Source organism: Rhinichthys klamathensis, unplaced genomic scaffold (genome assembly GCF_029890125.1).
Source record: "Rhinichthys klamathensis goyatoka isolate OS25496 unplaced genomic scaffold, OSU_Roscu_1.1 h1tg000764l_1, whole genome shotgun sequence".
Classification (NCBI taxonomy): domain Eukaryota; kingdom Metazoa; phylum Chordata; class Actinopteri; order Cypriniformes; family Leuciscidae; genus Rhinichthys; species Rhinichthys klamathensis.
This window is the reverse complement of record NW_026607165.1, coordinates 540,198-559,597: the sequence shown is the minus strand read 5'-3', so window position 1 is coordinate 559,597 and position 19,400 is coordinate 540,198. Positions and strand designations below refer to the sequence as shown.

At 36.5% G+C, this 19,400-nt stretch overlaps 1 protein-coding gene across 3 annotated transcripts in view; it reads right to left on the bottom strand.

The window, feature by feature from the left end:
• Positions 1–1,257: 1,257 nt before the first annotated feature.
• cdhr1a (cadherin-related family member 1a) overlaps positions 1,258–19,400 on the bottom strand; it is a 52,016-nt gene continuing 33,873 nt past the window's right edge. Inside the window, exons 1-17 of one of the 3 annotated variants that reach the window (XM_056242882.1) lie at positions 13,682–13,951; positions 13,075–13,170; positions 12,427–12,572; positions 12,299–12,349; positions 12,122–12,211; positions 11,868–11,954; positions 10,057–10,176; positions 9,756–9,899; positions 8,815–8,893; positions 8,601–8,701; positions 8,068–8,271; positions 7,357–7,509; positions 6,766–6,930; positions 5,447–5,514; positions 3,497–3,725; positions 3,152–3,406; positions 1,258–2,132 (exon numbers count right to left, since the gene is read on the bottom strand). In XM_056242882.1, the coding sequence (XP_056098857.1) occupies positions 1,620–2,132; positions 3,152–3,406; positions 3,497–3,725; positions 5,447–5,514; positions 6,766–6,930; positions 7,357–7,509; positions 8,068–8,271; positions 8,601–8,701; positions 8,815–8,893; positions 9,756–9,899; positions 10,057–10,176; positions 11,868–11,954; positions 12,122–12,211; positions 12,299–12,349; positions 12,427–12,572; positions 13,075–13,170; positions 13,682–13,760 (2,580 nt within the window). In that variant the 5' untranslated portion in view covers positions 13,761–13,951 and the 3' untranslated portion in view covers positions 1,258–1,619. Of the gene's footprint in view, positions 2,133–2,260; positions 2,951–3,151; positions 3,407–3,496; positions 3,726–5,446; positions 5,515–6,765; positions 6,931–7,356; positions 7,510–8,067; positions 8,272–8,600; positions 8,702–8,814; positions 8,894–9,755; positions 9,900–10,056; positions 10,177–11,867; positions 11,955–12,121; positions 12,212–12,298; positions 12,350–12,426; positions 12,573–13,074; positions 13,171–13,681; positions 13,952–19,400 lie in introns of those variants that run through there. The other 2 variants (XM_056242881.1, XM_056242883.1) reach the window with 2 other exon arrangements.

The window sequence follows — 19,400 nt, the reverse complement described above, 5'->3', positions numbered from 1 at the left end:
GAAATAAACTAGTCAAGTTCCAAATAAAATGTCCGCATCTTGGTTAGAATGTTCTGTTTTTTCTTTATCCTAGTCCATCAGCGCACTTTGCAAGTTTGTAATCCTCTCTAAAAAAAAAACAGTAATCCTACAGGGTATAATTCCATGTCATTTGTGCTTTTACCCCCCAGTGCTGCTTTTACTATGTAGAAACAGACTTTCCTCATCACAGCCATCTTGTCTCATGTGCAGGGGTTCTTTAAAAAAGAAAGAATTAACCAATGTTGAAAAACATCCACCTAAAAAACTTTACAGTGCATTTGTCTTTGAATATATAAACACTGTGTTGAGAGATTTAGAAAAGCCAGAGAGAGCAAGCGCATAATTTGTCTTATAAATCTTAAATGGATCACCAAATCTGAACTTGATGTTAAGCCCCAAAAGAACAAGCACGAGCTAAAATAAGCAAACCACCGCTGCACGTGGTTAGTTTCTGAAATATTTGAGTTGACTGTCGGTGTTACAATAGTCATAAAATAACATCTGTATTTGAAAAATAAAGCTGTGTTTTAAATTAAACAGAAAAAAAGATTTAGGTCACACCAACTGCACCATGACCCCATATGACGAAATGCAGCATTAAATGAAATAATACTTTTTCTCAATCCTATATTATACAGAAGAAAAAACAAGAGGCTTTAAGATGGCATTCAGCAGTTTCATATCACAGGACCACTTCAAAAACAAGAATACAAACTTGCTTTGCTTAAAATGCCTTCAAATAAATCAACACATTTGAATGAAATGTCCATTTATTTACAAAAGGTTGAATTTAAAAAGAGATCACTCCAATTATTTTACATTGAATACTGAACGGTATGAAACCTGACAATGTACATTAAATTGATGAAACACGGCACAATATGATAATGCAACTGTATGGTTTTCCTCACTGAAGGATAGGGAAATATGTATAATATATTGGATGTCTTTGTGGTTTATCAGTCAAAAGCATTTATCAAATATATCAGCAAATCAATGTTTAGAATTTGGCATTGTAAATGTTAATTCAAGGTCCAAAAGATATTGTATTAGACTTAAAAAGCATTTAATTTGCTTGTCTCAGAGACACTAATGTGTTAAAAAAAACAAAAAACAAAAAAAAAACCTAGTGTTCCCTTTTAAAAACCATGTATTGAGTAAAAAGTACATGATATTGAAGAATAAAAATTCACATTTCATTTTCCTTGCCAGTTATCCACAGTAAAAAAGAAAAAAGAAAAAAAAAGACTGGTTTCATTTCTGGATGAAAAGTATCCACAGATGGAGAAATGTCAGAGAAGCATAGAGTAAATGTGAACCAATTCTTTCCCATCCAGAAGAGGGCAGTACGCAGTGTCATAGCGTGCGGATTAGCAGGGTGTTAGTCTTGGCAAGTGACACTTTTCCACTAGAAACCTGCAATCCCAGCTGAACTCTGCATACATACGGTAAGTAGCAGAGTTGTCCTGCTGAGATCTTGTTCTTGCTCAAATCTTGCCTAAAATCTTCTTCGTCAGAAGAAACAGGACAGAGAACTAGCAGAGGGACACGTCTTCTCACCACTGAACACTGGTATTTCTACATGCATTTCACCATAATCAGTACCGGTTGGCCATGTTTTTCTGCTCCAGTCTAAGTTTGAGCTCAGAAACCAGAGCTGTGTTGACAGGATTGTCTTTACTCGTATGAGATTTTCTCTTAGTCTTGGAGGCCACCGAGGCAGACACTGTAGGTACCGCCCACTCGCGGTCAACGTGTCGATAGTGACTTGGCAACGGCGGGGGCATGATGGGGGCGTTAGGAGGCGCTCGATGATGAGAACACACTTTGATGTTATTGTTACAGTTGATATTGTCTGTTGTAGGGATCTCCTGTTCCTCTCTGAACGGTTGCTGGAAGTCGTCTTGTCTCCGGGATTTACGCTTCCTGCGTATGATGCGACGGGAGGGTAGGATCTTGTTGGACTTGATGTTTCTCACGAATATAATAGTAGATATCAAGACTGTCACAAAAACCATGATTATAATGACACCACTGATCAAGCCTAGGAAATGCATGGGATTTTCCCTACTTTTCAATAAAAAGGACGTCAAAGGTCCCTTGAGTTGAGTCTGTAAAAGAGCACAAAGAGAAATCAAGTCCATAGGACTCAAGGGTGATGTACGATAGGCTTCTCTGTTTGGCCAGAGACACATGATAAAAGTGAGGCAGAAAAATAATTCCCAATAGCAGGCAACAAAGCATTCTTGTGTGAAATAGGTATACCAGCGTGGGTTAGAAAGCACTGATAGGGCGACTACATGGAATATACACAGCGTGACTGCATGGCATCTTGACAGCTGAGAACAGATTGAAAGCAACCGATTTGGTGTTTATTTAAATGAATTTGACAATTTGAAATTGAGTTGAAGACGAAATGAATTTGAATGTTACAACAGAGTCTGGTTGCACAGTAAGACAAGATCAGAAGGGTTGAATAGGGCACCCAGAATTAAGACCATGCAGCCTCATTGTCATAATCTCAAAAACATCTACTGTACGATGTAGACTGAATGGAGAAAGGGCGATAGCGTAGAATAAAAGCTATTATTTTGAAAAATATGTATTTTAATTGTGCTCTTTTACAGACATTTTACTTGCCTTTAAGCCACAATAAAATCATGGAAGGAAAACAAAAATGAAGACAAAAAAAAAAAAAGTTAAGAATTGGTGTCGGTGTCAAAGTGTCTCATGGTCAGAGCCTCCTAATAATCTTTCTGATCTTGCCCCTTGGCTGGACCCGGGACTTTTTCACAGATTTCCAGAAAATTATGGTGGATATGAAAATGGTCAGAATGATAGCGAGGACTACAATGCTCAAGCAAATGCTGAAAACAGTCCAGGGCCGAGTTCTCAGACTCAAGAAGTATGAAATCAATCTGGATTTGATCTGTAAAGCACACAATAACAAAAACTTATGCTAGGTTTGATAAAGATTTCCATGTGCATGATTCAGTATTTTTATAGCATTCATGAATGGGAATCAAAGGGTTCTTGAGTTGTTTTGAATGGCAATACTAAAAATGTTGCTTTCACTTTTTAAATGAACAGGATTCTCAGTAAAAAAGAGCACTAATAAAGAACCACTTACCGCTTCTGTGATGTCGATCTTTATCACTGTGGTGGTGCTGAAGGATGGTGAACCTCTGTCTTTGGCCTGAACAACCACAGACCAGGAACAGTCTTTCTGATTGGTGATATTCTGGACTATGTCCATGGACTTGATGTACGGCTTCAACTTTATTTCTCCTGTGTCTGCATCGATGTCAAATATGTTGTCTGGGTCGGCTTTCATAATGGAGTATTCGATGACGTTGTTTGGCTCTTCTGCATCTTCATCAATCGCCTACAATCATCAAACACAGTCAACTGACAATTACACAAGTCTTCTATTAGAAGAACAAAATTTCAAGGAGTCTTTAAAATAGCTGCTAACCTCTATTTTCACCGGTGCACCAATCACCATTGTTTTCTCTAGAGAGTTCTCATTAAACTCTGGTGAATGGTCATTGAGGTCAATAATGGTGACGAAGACTTCTGCAAGGCTGTATTTTCCTTCAGTGTCTTCAGCCTTCACATAGAAGTTATACTTGGATTTGACCTCGGCGTCCAGACTGGCCCAGGGCTGAGTGTAGATGATTCCAGAATCAGCCTGAATGAGAAACCTTTGTGAAAAAAATATAAGACAGGAAATGAGTTCTCTTGGAAAATCAGGATTACACAAGGCTTGTTGTACAGGGAGATGTTAACATGATTTAAAGCTTTGAGAACACACTCTCTCCTTTTGAAAACTGTTATGTATACTTCTTGTTATGATGTAAACAGGATAAAACAGCATATACTTATATACAGTCTACTGTATACACTATCATTTAAAAGACTGGGGTTTTCTTAATGTTTTTGAATGAAGTCTCTCATGCTCACCAATTTAAATAGAGGTTTCCATTTATTTTATTTTAATTATATTTTAAGATATCTATGTGATCTGAATTTTCAGCAATCATAAATCCAGTCTTCAGTGTCATTTTCTTTCAAATCATTCTAATATGCTGATTTGGTTCTTAAAAAACATTTCATATTTATTATTAATGTTGAAATCAGTTCAAAAGAACAACATTTATTTGAAATAGAAATCTTAGAAGTCTTTACTGACACTTTTGATAAATGTAATGTCCTTGCTGAATAAAAGTATTAATTTCTTAAAAAAAAAAAAAGGTACTAAACTCAAACTATTGAACGGTAGTGTACGTACATATATCGCTCTATATGACTGGCCCGACACAACAGCTGTTTGACCAGTTTGTCCAAACCCTGGAGGTTGTGGAAGTGTTCTGAAAATCTGTCTGGTTATTATTTTATATACTTAATACCATTTTGTGCAGCTAATGTGCAGAAATGACACACTGCACCTTTAAGTGGGGCTGTTACATGAAAAGAAGAACAGTCTATTTTCTGCTCAAATCCCATTAGTGGATTAACCAATATGGAGGGCCAGGTAACTCTTTGTTTGCAGTGAAATTTAGTTTTGCAGTTCTAGTTAATTGATTCTGTATAGAGAAAAATTGTTGTCATTTGACAAAGTGTGTAGTTCATTAAATATGAATTAAATAATGACAATGATAAAATCTGATGAATGAAACTGCATACAGACTGTATGCTGACGATTTAGAGGTATTGTTGTCAGGTAAATAAAATCAGGCATAAGCTGCTATTGGCAGTCTGTGTGGTCTGTCTGGCAGAAACAAAACAGAAAAGATCCCACGCTCACTCAGCCTTGCCAATGAGAGAGTTCACACAGCTGGAAAAAGGAAGCTTACCGGAAAGCTTTACCGTGCCTGTTCTGTCAACAAGTCATCATTTACACATTTATATTATATTTATGTGTTTTATGCTCTATAAAATATGTTACTATCAGAGACCATGAATCTGTCTCCGTGAATCTGAGACAGATTTTTTGAATAAAGAGCTGAGAACAGCGGGAGGACTGAACTCTGTCCCAAGATGGCAATAATATTTCAGCAATTTGAGCGCTGCCTTTGGAATCTAATAAAAGAAAGGAAAATCTGATCCACCTGGGTACAGCTAGATAAGAGTCAGAAAGCAAGTCTTACAACAACAAAAAAAGTTATTGGAAACTGAATTCTGCCTAGCTTTAGTATCTGTAGGCTGTGTGTGATGAATCGAGGTGAGCTCACATCCCTCCTGTTCTCCCATTCACTAAATAGTCTGTGTTTTGGCATTAATGATGTTGCATAAGCTACTGTTTTTCATGTGGCTTATTCCAGTCGGCTGGCATTTCATCAGTAGGATCTCAGGCATTAAAAAGACCACACACACTCTGAAAAGGAGGGGGAAAAAAACATTAACTGAGGGGTAGGGTACTCACAGGTCTGCTCCTGAGCCATAGATGGAGTATCTGACCACACCCCAAAGACCAGAATCAGGATCTGTGGCCTGCAGAGAGCATAAGGAGCAAACGTCAGCAACTGGCGTACTGAGATGCCAACATCTACGTAACAGAACAGATGACGTTTTGAGCCAAAAAGCAAAACATTAGGGGCGATGTGGGATTTGTTAATCAGGCTACGTCATTATTTCCCTTGTTTATAGCATGTCCTCCGAGGTCAAAATCCGGCAGGTCATTTAGCAAATTGTAGTCCAGAAATTGTAGTCCCATGTGGCGAGCACTTGCTTACACAGGGTGAGGGTTAATCTTAATAGGGTTCAATCTCTCTATCCACTGATGAAGGGCAGAGTGGGACAAGTTTACATCCGGACAGAAATTAGTTTAGCATTGTACCTGCATAAGGGTTCGATTTGGAGAATAACTCAGGGTCCTAGTCAGGAAAACATTTTCTTTTTTATACTTCTGTTTCAAAGTCTGTTTTTTATCATACAGTAGAAACAGTGACATTGTGAAATATTATTATAATTTAAAATAATTGCTTTCGATTTAAATATATATTTTATAATGTAATGTATTCCTATGCTGGCAAAGCTGAATTTTCAGCAGCCAGTCTTCAGCGTCACATGATCCTTTAGAAATCATTCTAATATGTATAATTTTGCAGAAACTGTAAAAAAAAAAATGTTTTCAAGATTCATTGATAAATAGGAACTTTATAAGAACAGTGTTTATTTTAAATACTATTTTTTTTGTAACATTATAAATGTCTTTAGTCACTTTTGATAAATGTGATGCATCCTTGCTGAATAAAAATATTAATAAAAAAATATATATATATCACTGACCCCAAATTTTGAGCGGTAGTGCATTTAAACCTTATATTGTTTTTAGATTCAATATGATGTGTTTGTTCATATACAATTTGAAATAAACATGATCAGTATCTAACTACAAAGTAGCTTTGTAGAACAAAAAAGCTGTACCATTTTGTTTGAGTATTCTGACACAAAAAACATAATCATGATGGTATTTTTGTCTATTAAAGCACAAATCTGGGGTTTTAGTGTTACACAACTGAATGAAAATGATAGCCATCTGGCAGCTTACCACGTAATAGACTGTTTAGCATGCATTCACATACTGAGCATGATTTGGGATTCTGAGCCAACCCCTCAAATGTTATATTTAGATTAATAATGCGTATAATGCGTCTTTTTCCATAAACAGAACAGTCTAGAGAGAATGACAAACATGTTAATCTTTTTGTGCATATAATGTCTAGAGTGTTCTGTACTCACTGTCACAGACACAACATTGGATCCTCCGGGTGAATTTTCTGGAATCCGAGCGATGTAAAAATCAGAAGTGAATTTCGGAGTGTTATCATTGGTGTCTAGCAGATGAATGATTATGTCTGCCGTGGCACTGAATCTCTCAGGTGTGTCAATCTCTATAGCGAGGAGCTGGAAACAATGAGCATAAACACAGATTTCTGCAACTGGTAGTATATTATTGATTATCATAGTGTAGGGTCATTCTCAGGCCATTTGTGTCCCCATTACTGTTACAATTACATATAAAATACAATTACTTTTGAATCTATAAGACCATTTTCATGTCCATTGAATAAAATAATACATTTACTGATATGAAAACATTTGTTGATACATTGATATTTCTGAGAAAATTGATAATTTGACTCATTAAGCCTATTGTTTTCTAACATTGTTGCTCTTTAAACATGTTTCTAAAAAACTGGGAAAAACTGGACAATTTCCTGAGAAAGACCTGAGAAATAATGTTGGTTCATTATTTGTCCATATTTTCAGGATTGAGCACATATTGTATAATACACTTTTCTTAAACAGTTCCCATGAATTTCTGTTCACCTTAAATGTCAGGAATTGTGATTTCTCAAAATCCATTGCAGCAGAATCCTCTACAAGGACGGTGACTTGGGCTTCATTCAGAGCGGTTTGAGGGACCACTCGTAACATGCGGCCTGGGCCCACCAGTCTGAGGTGGAATTTGGCATTTGATCCCTGAGAACAAGCATATAGTTTAAACATATTTTAACATTTAACATAAAACTTTCACTCAGAGCTAATAGAGAGAACTATCAAAGACATAGAAATGGAATAAGTTAAAGCCATTTTAAATAAATGGCAAACAATGATTGTTGGACAAATGATGTGCTAATCCAAGTGATCTTTTATGTGTAATGAATTCTGCATATCAATGTGACTAAATGCTGAATAACTACAAATATTATTGCGTAACAGCTTGAAAGGGACCACCTGCTTGTTTGGGTGCTTTCCTGTCATTTATGTAACAGAGATAATAATGTTCTACTATGACTGAACAGTGCTCATAGAAAACATGGAAGTAATACATTAAACTAATGGTGTCTTATCTAGTTGATTTTTAAATAATGGTTGATCTGCACTACAAAACTACTCTAACACTCAATCAGCTTTTATTAAATTCTCTTAAAAGGCAGAACAGATCGGCAGATTTTCTTTCTAATGTCTATAAACCTGCATGCACTAATTTGAGCTAAGACGAGCCTGTAACCTGCTGCCGAAACAAATGGTGCCCACCTGGTCAGAGTCGTTGACTGTGATTTTCAAGCCCCTCAGGAACTCTCCCTCAGGAGGATGCTCATACATAGTTAACTCGAACACGTTCTGTGGTCCATTCTCTCCAAAGAATGTGGGTGGATGGTTGTTCAGATCCACTACCTTAATGGTCAATGTAGTGACTGCAAAGTCCAAGCGTTTCCCCTCTGGACTAACCTCTGAAGCCTGAGAAAGGAAGAAATTACTGATTATTAATTCAACTAAATACATTTATACCAACCAGCATTTACAAAAAGCCATGTTGTATTCATTGGCTCAAGATACTCTTGTAATGAGGACGTGCAAGTTTAAAAGAGATGTAACTACATACAGTAGCATGGATAGAGAGATTTTAGTAATTGGCTTATTCCTGAAATTGGCTTAAGCTCTGTCTCAAGTCAGAGACCAGAGGGAAACAACGTCCAGTCACCAAACATTTGATAGCAGAAAAAAAAAAAAGCAAACTTGAGACAGAATAGAACAGAATTAGAAATAGAGTTTAAAATGATTTTAACCTTGACTTTAATATTAAAGACTTCCCTCCTCAGGTCTGCTGGATACACCTTCAGAGTGATGCATCCACTTGTTTTATTGATGGCAAAAACCCCATCTGCTCCTGAATAAATTGGTTGGAAATTTGTAAAGTCAAAGCTCATAATGAAATTCCTTTCCAGCCATTAAAAGATGTGCAAAATAAAATGCATTTCCATATTAACCAATAATACTTACCAGAGTCTAATGAATACATGATTGGATTTGGATTATCCATGTCTCCATCTTTGGCAAAAACTGTAAATATCTCAGATCCCTGTAAAAAGATCCCTGTAATTAGATCTTAGACAAGGAGCAGTAAAGTTGGCACAATTCATTAAATAACGGATGATTTTTACAATGGAACTGAATCAACACTGAACTGACTACAGCTGAACAACGACACATTTGTCTTTTTAGAGCTGCTTTACAGCCGACTTGATTTATGCATAATTTAATCATTGTTTTTCTGTTGATCAATGTAAAGCTGCATCGAAAAAATCTGCATTGTTTAAAGCTCTGTAAAAAATAAAGGTGACTTGATTTGACTTGACACAGTTTGTCAAAGTATTTTCATTTTGGGTAAAACGTTAATCTGAGAAAGCTGTTGCATTTGCTAAAAAAGCAACAGGGTAACATTAGCAGATAAAGTAAGGAATGTAGGGGATACACTCTCTTGTCTTGAGAGCATGTGTACAGTAGCTCAGTACAGTGTTTATTTTTATTTTGATATTTTTTTAACTGATTTTAGCTGCATGCTGTGCTGTTATTATTTATTTTTTGAAAGAAATTCATGGATGTTCAAATCAAATCGGCATATTAGAATACTTTATGTAACATTTTAAAATATATTAAAATAGAAAAACGTTATTTTAAATTATAATAATATTTCAAAATAGTTTTTCAAAATAATTTGCTTATGTATTCGTGAACAAATATATGCTTGGTGAGTCTCTTGGTGAGCATAAGAGACTTCTGTCAAAACATAAAAAAATATATATATTAATACTGACCCCAAACTTTAGTGTGTCTATATATTATAATCATTCGCCTTTAATCACTTTTAATCACACTGAAGCACAATGGAGCTGTAGAGTGTTCGTAAGAAGTCATGGTGTAGTGTTACGATGGATACTCACAGGCGAAGAGACCTCATAGACATAACCAAAGTAAGGAGTTCCAACAAACACAGGAGGAGTGTCTTGAGTGTCTATCACATTTATCGTCAAAGTGGCAGACGATGACATTACTTGTTGCTTGCCCTTGTAAACGCCACCTCCATCCTGAAAACAAAAGTTAGTGTTCCTTCAAATTTCATTATGATGGAAAAAATTATAACAGCCAAAGGATTAAAATGAATGTTTGGTAGAGCAGAAAAATGTAGTAAATGGAAGAACTAAGCTTGAACTGGTAAAACAAGGAGAACAAACTCCCTCTCACCTTTGCCACCACAGTGATGAAATGTGTGCGGAATTTCTCATAATCGAGGGCTTCGCCTGGTTTTATCCGCAGCACGCCACTATGGTGGTCGATGGAAAACTTTGTGCTCGGTTCACTGCTCTAGATTTAAGAACAAACACAGAGATTCTACTGTCACTCTATATGGATTCCCATATGTCTATGAGCTTGTGATAAAATTGTCAATAATGAATAGTATGAAGGAACAGGAATGAAATATCCATACTGTGTCGTAATGGGAAATATAAAAACTTTCTTCTGCTCGATCTGATCCAGACCTGCCTAAAACGTCTTGATCGAAAGCCAGATAATATTTCCTCAAACATCTACGTCACAATGTGAAATATAAGCTTAATGTCCGCCCAAAGGCATACGCAATGAAAGGCGAGGTTTCATTAAATAGAACTGTTGTTGTCATGTCGCGGAGACGCTGTGTGTTTGGATGAGAACAGGTTTAGGATGAGGTTAAGATTTATTTATAAATCATTTTATTGAGGACAGCTTCCTGAACCTAGAAAAGTACAACGCCGGCTATGTGCTGTGAAACGTTCTGCTCAAGGTATGCTTGCAAAGTTGCTTCTGATCGATTGACTTTATCATCCGCATTTTGCAGAATCCGACTCGGGCTCAAACTGATACGGTCAAACCCGACTACATCATTATTATTAACTGTGTGTTTTGCCTTGGAAGCTGAAGCTCAAGATTATGGTAAGGGCCGTTACATTTCAGACACACGCTTCAGGTGTTTAGCCAATCACAACGCACTGGGTCTGCTGTCCAATCTGAGCTTTTCGGAAGGAGGAGCTTTATAGAAATTAGCGCGTTTCAGACAGACTGGAAACAGAGGTACTGCAATGTACAGTATGTAAGGGTTAATGCCCGACGAGGTGTCCATTGTCAGGTATTAATGGACGACGGCGAGGAGTGTGAACCGTCCGACGCGCAGCTTTGACCGAAGTCCATTAATACCTAGACAATGGACACCTCGAAGGGCATTAACCCGCTTATACCATGGCCACTTGCCAAATAACACATTTTTAAAACATTAGTTTATATTTTAATTAGTTTTACAATCGAAATCTAAAGTTTTTACAAACAATAACTTGGTTTCCCTGGATACGCCTGACGGTTTATTTAGCAACCGGAGATATTTATAGTCCACTCATTTCTCCGTTTTATTTACAATTTTTCTTTCTTCAGCAGCATGCCAGTCATCAAAGTTGTCAAATTCTCCAAAAAGGTTCAAAGAAATAACGAAGTCGCTCATTGTTGTATTAGTAGGCTATGTATAACGGCTAACTATGTTTGTTTTTGATACAATAAATTGTAAACGGATACGTTACTTTGACTGCCAGTTGCTATGGTTACTCACAGCTGATGTAGCCAGCGCATTTATTTATTAATTTCGAATGGTAAACAGTCGGTTTCACCAGAACTCCTTTACTAGGTGTCCTCTATCACTTTTTAATGGTACCCTGCAGCCAGTCAGAATCGAGTATTCACCCAGACCATGGTATAAGTGAAAAATAATGTGTTAACCTATTCTATTACACCAAATAAACAAAATAATTACCTTTTAAAATAGCATCATATGACCCCTTTAAATGCAATTTCAAATGTGCTCATAGATTTATTCTTTAGTTATGAGTATGACCCGTTTATATGGATATTCTATGAGACTTTGCAGTAATGAACAAATGGGTGAAAAAACAGAGGGAAAAAAATAAATAATCCTGTACTTTAATTTGACCTTGAGTTCATGTTTGATATTTCAACTGGATGCCAGATGTTACCTGGAGGAAGTAAGTGACTGATCCTCCAGAGCCGATGTCTCTGTCCACTGCCTGCACTTTGTAGATGCTGCTCCCAGATGTAGTGTTCTGTGCAAACACATACAGTTTTCAAACAAGCCTGTTTATACAGATCACATTCAAATCCAAATCATTTTTGCTGGCCAGGTATTTTCCCAAAAATATTCTATAGGAACCTAAATGATTTAGTAAAGAAGAAGAATTAAGTACAGAGTCTCTGAGACAAGATTCCTCACCTCTGGCACATCTACGATGGAAGGCATGTTCTGAAACTGTGGTCTCTCATCATTGGCATCCGTGACAATAACCGAAACCTTTTCAACTACCTGACATGACACCAGAGCATTAGAAAGACAATCACTGCAAAACTCATCACATACACTTGATAAGACTCACAAATCAACAATACTTACTTTGTTAAGGCCATCTGAGATGCTGACAAAGAATTCAATCTCATCTTGTGCCTGTGATAAACAGATGGGTTAGTGTCATTGTAATGTTCTCGTCACATTTAAAACTTGATACGTGTTTTGAAATGTACCTCTCTGTCAAGTTCCTCTATTAGAGTTACTGCTCCAGATTTGGGATGAACACGAAAATATTCTTTGTATCCAGGTTCAAAGGTCATTCCATACTTTACTGGCTGGCCTTCGGGGTCAGTTCCATTAAAAACGTATATCTGTGTTCCTGTAATTTACAGTTGTAAGCAGTTATTTCTGTTCAAATCAAATCAAAATGACATCTAAAGCAGTGGTTCACAACCATGGGTACAAGGCTTTAAATTAGCTAAGATAAGACATTAAAAATGCTTTAAAATAAGCAAAAATATTTAAAAATCCAGATATTTCTTATTTTAATTCAAAGCCTCAATTGTTTTTGTTTTACTTCTTTGAGGAACCAGGGTTCCCAGTGTCTTGAAAAACCTGGATATATGAGGAGGCCTATTTAAAAAGTGTGATTTCTAGACTTGGAAAAGACTCCATGGGCATTTTTATAATGAATATAAATGTTTTATAAATATTGCCCAAGCTCAAAGGGCAAATTCGCCAAGCCTGCACCCAGCTCAAGACACATGGTCTTTGGAAAACAGCAGTGGCCATGCTAATACCATTTACAATTAGACAGAGGAGACAACAATAGGATAAATCAAACAGCCTTCTAATCAGATGGCACAAAAGTTTTACCTTACCTTTTGGCGTATCCTCTGAGAGATTGAACATTGCCATATTACCGTTGTTACTGCTGGGCCCATTATCATAGAAATACGGTGCGTAGTCAGCCTGAGCTGTAAACAACAATAATCAGATATCAGATTAACATACCTCAATTAACAGTGTACTGCAACCAGACTTATGAGGACAAGTACAACAACTGTACCTATCACAATATTAGTCATTATTAGTCATGTGGTTGATCACACACTGCATAATGTAATAACACTAATGACTCTCTCTATCCCTCTCTCTATCTCAGTCTGGGATTACAGGTGTCTTACGTCATAAATGCCTCAATATCACCTGCTTTACCAAATCTATTTCACTATATAAATTCATTTTTGAAATGAATTTATATCTAAATTTAGATTTAGATGTAGTTTACTTTCAGGCAAGTCTGTATTTGCTCAACTCTTACTATCAAGCAGGAATTAAGGTGATACAAATGAGGGAGGAACATAAAAGAGATCCATAACAGTAGTCAAGATGATCTACACCAGTCAACAGTATAACATACTCAACTAAAGGAATGTTTAATCGCCTGAGTCACATTCGGGTTCAAAGGTTTTCATGAATACATACCAAAGCAGAAATGCGCTAGCAGAAGAAATGATGAAAACTGTTTTCCCATAGCATTCTTCATCCTAATAAAGCAAAGCATTTACAGCCGGCCAGACAGCGCACTAGTAAAGAGAGCTACGGCAGAGTTCTTCTAAGGGTGTTTATTTCAGATTGAGTAGAGCTAAGACAGGTGCTAAGAGCCTAATCCAATGACAAGCCTTAACCCATGGCACATTTTTAGAAGCCCATCTTTTTGCAGCTAATGGCCACTAGGAGGCTTCGTGAGTAGAACACCTGACCTGATATGACAGGTTCTAGAACATCTTCTTATATGTGGTAGCTACTTCTGAAATCCCATATTTAGAACGCTAGATCTGTCACAAAGGAATCAATTAATACTGGCAGAAATATTATGAAAGAATCGCCTGATTTTAAGAAATGTTGTGTTTTCATGTTTTATGGGGACTTTCCATAGACATAATGATTTTTATACTGTCCAAACTATATTATAACCCCCATTCACTTAACTCACCCCTAAACCACTTTTAGAAAACTTTTGACATGAAATGCATTGTCATATTCACGCTACACACACACACACACACACACACGCACACACTTTTTTGTTTAGTCCGCCGGATCCACATCTGATGAAGGACCTGTGTCTGGACACGACGACAACGAAGTCCTAAAGTGTCACTAGTCCCTCCCTGTGAAGGCCTCCCTCCCTTTACCTCTGTACAGATAATCGTTGTCAGGATAATTCCGGTTCACGTGGCTACGCCGAAGCGATAAAATTCTGTATTATAAATTTTAAGGCCAGACAAGTAGTTTGTTGAGGGTTGTTTATTTAGGGAAGGACTACATGCCTGCGCAGTGCGTACATATATTCAAACGCGCATACCTACAGAATGAACTGAATACGCATGTGCACGGCATCAGCGTTCCCACAGGTTCGCGTTTTTAAAGTTGGTGTAGAGAGAACTTATGAGTTTTTCGTTAAAACGGTGTCGTGTTAGCGGCCCCTAAGTTAATAACTAATGATCGTTGCGACGGAAGTGAATCAATTAAAACTAACTTTAGCTGGAAAATAACTTTATTTTAGAGCTGCCATAAAGCCAAAACAATCTTTACTTTACTTACTTTAATTTCCTATTATCAATGTAAAGCAACTTTGAAACAATCTACATTGCTACACTATATAAAATGAAGATGACTTGACTTGACACAATTCAGGTAAAATATTATGTACAATATGTCAAATATTATGTACTGTTTTCACACAGACATACTATATCTATATAGTATGATATATAGATATCATATATCATATACCCCCCCCCCCCATTTATATGGATAAATATAGTGTTTATTGTTATAAATTTAAGTCAGTTAAATACATAGGTATGGTTGAAAGTGGCTTTGAATGGTATTACTGACTTTGAATGCAAGTTCCTGACAATGCAAATTCTAATAATGTTTCAGAATCCAGTTGCCATTTAGAATTGAAACAGTTTTCGTATTACATTTTGCTCAGATGAGCAGCTGTGTGGATCACAAAACGAAACACCTGCCAATTTACCTTCATCTACATTTGTGAGTGTGGCTTTGCTTTCAGGATTAATTTGTTTGGAGCAGGCAGATGGCAGGCAAGCAGATTAACCTACAATAATCCTTCATCATCATGTAGTGTTCAGAGCCAGTCTACAGGGACACACAAACCAGAAGCATCTCTGCATGTGCACCACAGAAAAGACATGCAGGACTCTGGGCAGATCTGAACATATCGATTACTTTAATATGACCATGAAAATGTTGCTTTGATATTGCTTATGATTACCAGATTTGTTCCAATGCTCTTGCTTTGTCTACATAATGAAATTACAAATAATTATGATCATTTTGATATATATAACATTAAAAGGAAACTCTTTGCATTTCTGTTTACTTTCTTCAATCAGAGAGAAAACAAAAACAGAAAAGTAGGTCAAAAATCCAGTTTATTGTAAGATTAACCCAGGAAATTTCTTGTATATTGTGCGTCAGCAGTGTGGATTATGTGACAGAATAGAAACCTTGAATGACAGGCAGATTTGCCATTTATGCTAAATATTATCATTGTAAGGGGTGTACAGTCAAAGACCCAGAACCAGATATGAAGAATGAAGACCCGGAGTCAGAATTATAAAAAATTAAAGAAAAGTTTTACTGAAGATAGTTTGCATTTTCATCAGCAGAAGTCAGCTTCAAGACTCACACAGGAGTTCGTAGGCCGCCCCCCTTACAGTTACAAAGATCACAGCAGTTATACCATTTCCAAGGTCTAAGCTACGTCATTGCTTACAGGTTGAATGATTCTCATTGGCTAAGAAACATTAAGAGCCTAAACAATTTAACACATGTGAGGAGATAGGGGTGCCTATCGCCATTAGTCAAGATAGTTGTCGTCCACTCATTAGATTTAGGTCTGTGGTGGCCTCGCAGGTTAGAGAAGGGCGCCGGGGTGTCTGGTCCGACCATCCAGAACCTACATAGAATGTCATACGCACACACACACAAATAACAGACACTAGCAAATAACAGCTCCCATCAAGGCTGAAGAGAGTCTGAGCTCCTTATTATCAGTTAAGTATACCAAAACATAATGCTAAAACATTCACTCGTTTGGGAGAAAAACAGATCACTGACATTTACTCCCAAGGAAGGAAATATACTGCAAAGAATACATTTTAATACAACAATTAAAGTTTGATAGTAACGCTCAATATAGCTTGACCATATGTCCAGCGAAGAATCATATGTGCCCACGCCGCCTTTAGGACCCTCTAACCTTTCTACTGATCCCAGAGAAAGAGACAAACGGCCTTGTGGGTTACGTGGCCTTCGTGTCCTGCGTGTACTACGTGCAATCTCAAAGTAAGATTGGAATGCACCTAAAAGAAACTGGTTACTTGCATCCATGCATTTAAGAAAATATAATTTCACAAGCACAAGAATATAAAAATTATTATGTGATAATGAATATATTTGATTATTGATTTTTATAAAGGAAGTATATAACCATTCAAAATGATATATGATTATATATGTATTTGAAGAGGCAAGGGATTTTGACCAACCCTTCAGTCCCCCGTTTTAGACCAATGTGGGGTCCAATACCGCCACGTCTGGTCTAACCAGTGAGGTCACTACGGAAGGGAGGAGTGGTGACGCATGCTCCCCTGACGGGTCACACTTGTCTCTTCACCTCGTCATGGACATGCTGGATACTAAAAATTCCAGTCCCCATTAAGAGGCTCTCCCACCTTCCACTCACAACAGGACATCAATGTCATTCTTCCTCCGTTTATCAGTCAGGTTAAAATTTTATAAAACACATAACTGATTACGAAACAAGTACATATTTTTTCTTTGGAAGCCAGGCTAAATAAGCAAGCACTATTGCTGTATTCCTACTAGCATGGGCTAGATCCACAGTCACTACTCAGATCCTAAATAAAGACATTGTCTATAATCATGAATACCAGAATATATGCACTAGTTTTTTTATTTTTTTATAAAATTATGATTTCCAAATCCTTTTATTATAAACAAAGTTGGATGGTTAATCCATTATTTTCACTACCCCTTTTATAGACCCTTTAGGTTTAAAACACAATGGTTGTCTAACTAAAAATAAACAACAAACAATAAAATATTAATAATTAAGACCCATAATAATCGATGTAAGCACTTTAAGTCTTTACTGAAATCATCCTTCAGTTTACGGTCACATAGCATGTACCATTTTAATTGTATAACATCTTATACCCTTTTTTGTTTGTTTCAAAAATAGAAATAAAATAAAACAAATTCACATCATCATTTCAGTCATTATTTTACCACTAAAATATAGGATCGTTCCCCATTTTGCTTAATAAAGCTTTTGTTCATTCCTTATCCTTATATCACTTGAATCCCTGTCAATCATACAATGTCTAACCCTAACCTTTTTCATACCATTTAAACTTAATTTGACTTCCATAAACCCTATCAGAAATTGTATTTTCATTACATACATTTTCTTCTACTATATTTCTTCCATCTTGCCCTACATGCCAGTTCCTTCTGCATCCGAGTCTCTCACCACTGTCAGCCTAGTGACACTTAAAGTTCCCTCGTTAGGGGAATCATGGTATTTTATTAATTCTTCAATACTCTTGTTTTCTTATCATTAACTTCAACTTTATTTTTCATTATAACTACTTCTCACAGTATTTGTCTCAGTTCCACTTATCTTTACAGTTTTACAGAAACCAAAATATTATGTTACTCAGATCCCAGCCCACAGCCATATAGCTGCTTTCTCTTTTTACCTTTATTAAATTGTAGTTTTCTTAGACATCTAATGTCATACATACATTTAAGGGATTGAGAAATAAAACCTTTTCTTTTTAGAAGTTATATTCACTCCTCCTTTATTCGCCCTCCGGCCTTTCAATAAAAATGAGGGAGCTCACTCTGGATAATTTGGATAGTGACTTAGCCAATGTGTCACTTTGTCACTTTGTCTCTCTGCCGTCAAGTCTATATATATATATTTTTTTTTCCTACGTTTATCCTTATGATCCCACCTAGTTGTCTATTTAAATTTAGACCCTCAGTTGAATTTAGACAAGAGTTTTACCCCATAATGGACGGCAATCTTCTTTACAATTCCAATTTATATAAAATACTAATCCAGAGAGTAATTCAGTTCAATATCATAAATGACAAAAGCATTCATAATTACCAATAGCAGACAGAGCTGGAAAACCACTCCAATTAAACCTCGTCCCATGTTCTGCATTGTCTTTTCATCAGATTGTCTTAGAATTATCAACTTTTTTAAAGTTGGTCATTTCACTTAACCCATCTGTAATGATAAAACACTAATTCCAGAGGTTAATGACACAATATCCTCAAAATCAGGAAATAATAGTACCCCAAACTAATACATACAAGACATAAAGTGCTGTCACCATCATACGCACTCATACTAGACACACATGTGTTAACTGTTCATTTTCAATATTAATTTTTCTTTATATTATTGCTAAAAGATTTAAATTTTAAATAAGATTTTAAACTTCCCATTTTCCGGTAGCTTCTACCTAATTTTACATGGTCTCCCAACCAGTTTCAAAGCATGTCTTGTTCATTATTCATTAGAATTTAACAAGGTCAGCTGGGTTGTTTTGTTTCATTATCATTATTTTGCTTCAGCTTGCTCTAGCAGGCCAATAATGGAAAGACAGACACAGTTACCATCCCTTCCTCTGCTCAAGCAGTCTCTCTCACTATAAATAAATAATCTTTTTCAACAGCCTTCTAAGGCTGTAACTTAGACAAGATGTAATATTAAATTAATTACAATAACCTTTGACCATTCACCTTGTTATCCAGACTTTTCTCAAATCTACAAAAGCTGTCTTCATCTTTAGCCACCACCATGTCTAACGACCTTCAGGAGTTAAAACTATGTCATAGACCTATTAGTTCAAAATCAACACTATGATTTTCCTTGCCCATAAGGCAAACCAGTACATAAAAAGTTTTGCTACTGTCTCCACAACAACTAATGGGAATCACTTCATGGCCTCAGCTGGCTCTTGAAAGCCCATTTCTGTTAGCCCTTTATCTATAATCTCCAGCAGGGTGTTTTCCCCTGGCATATTTGCAGACGCTTGTCACAATAAAAAAACAAGCCATACAATGAATG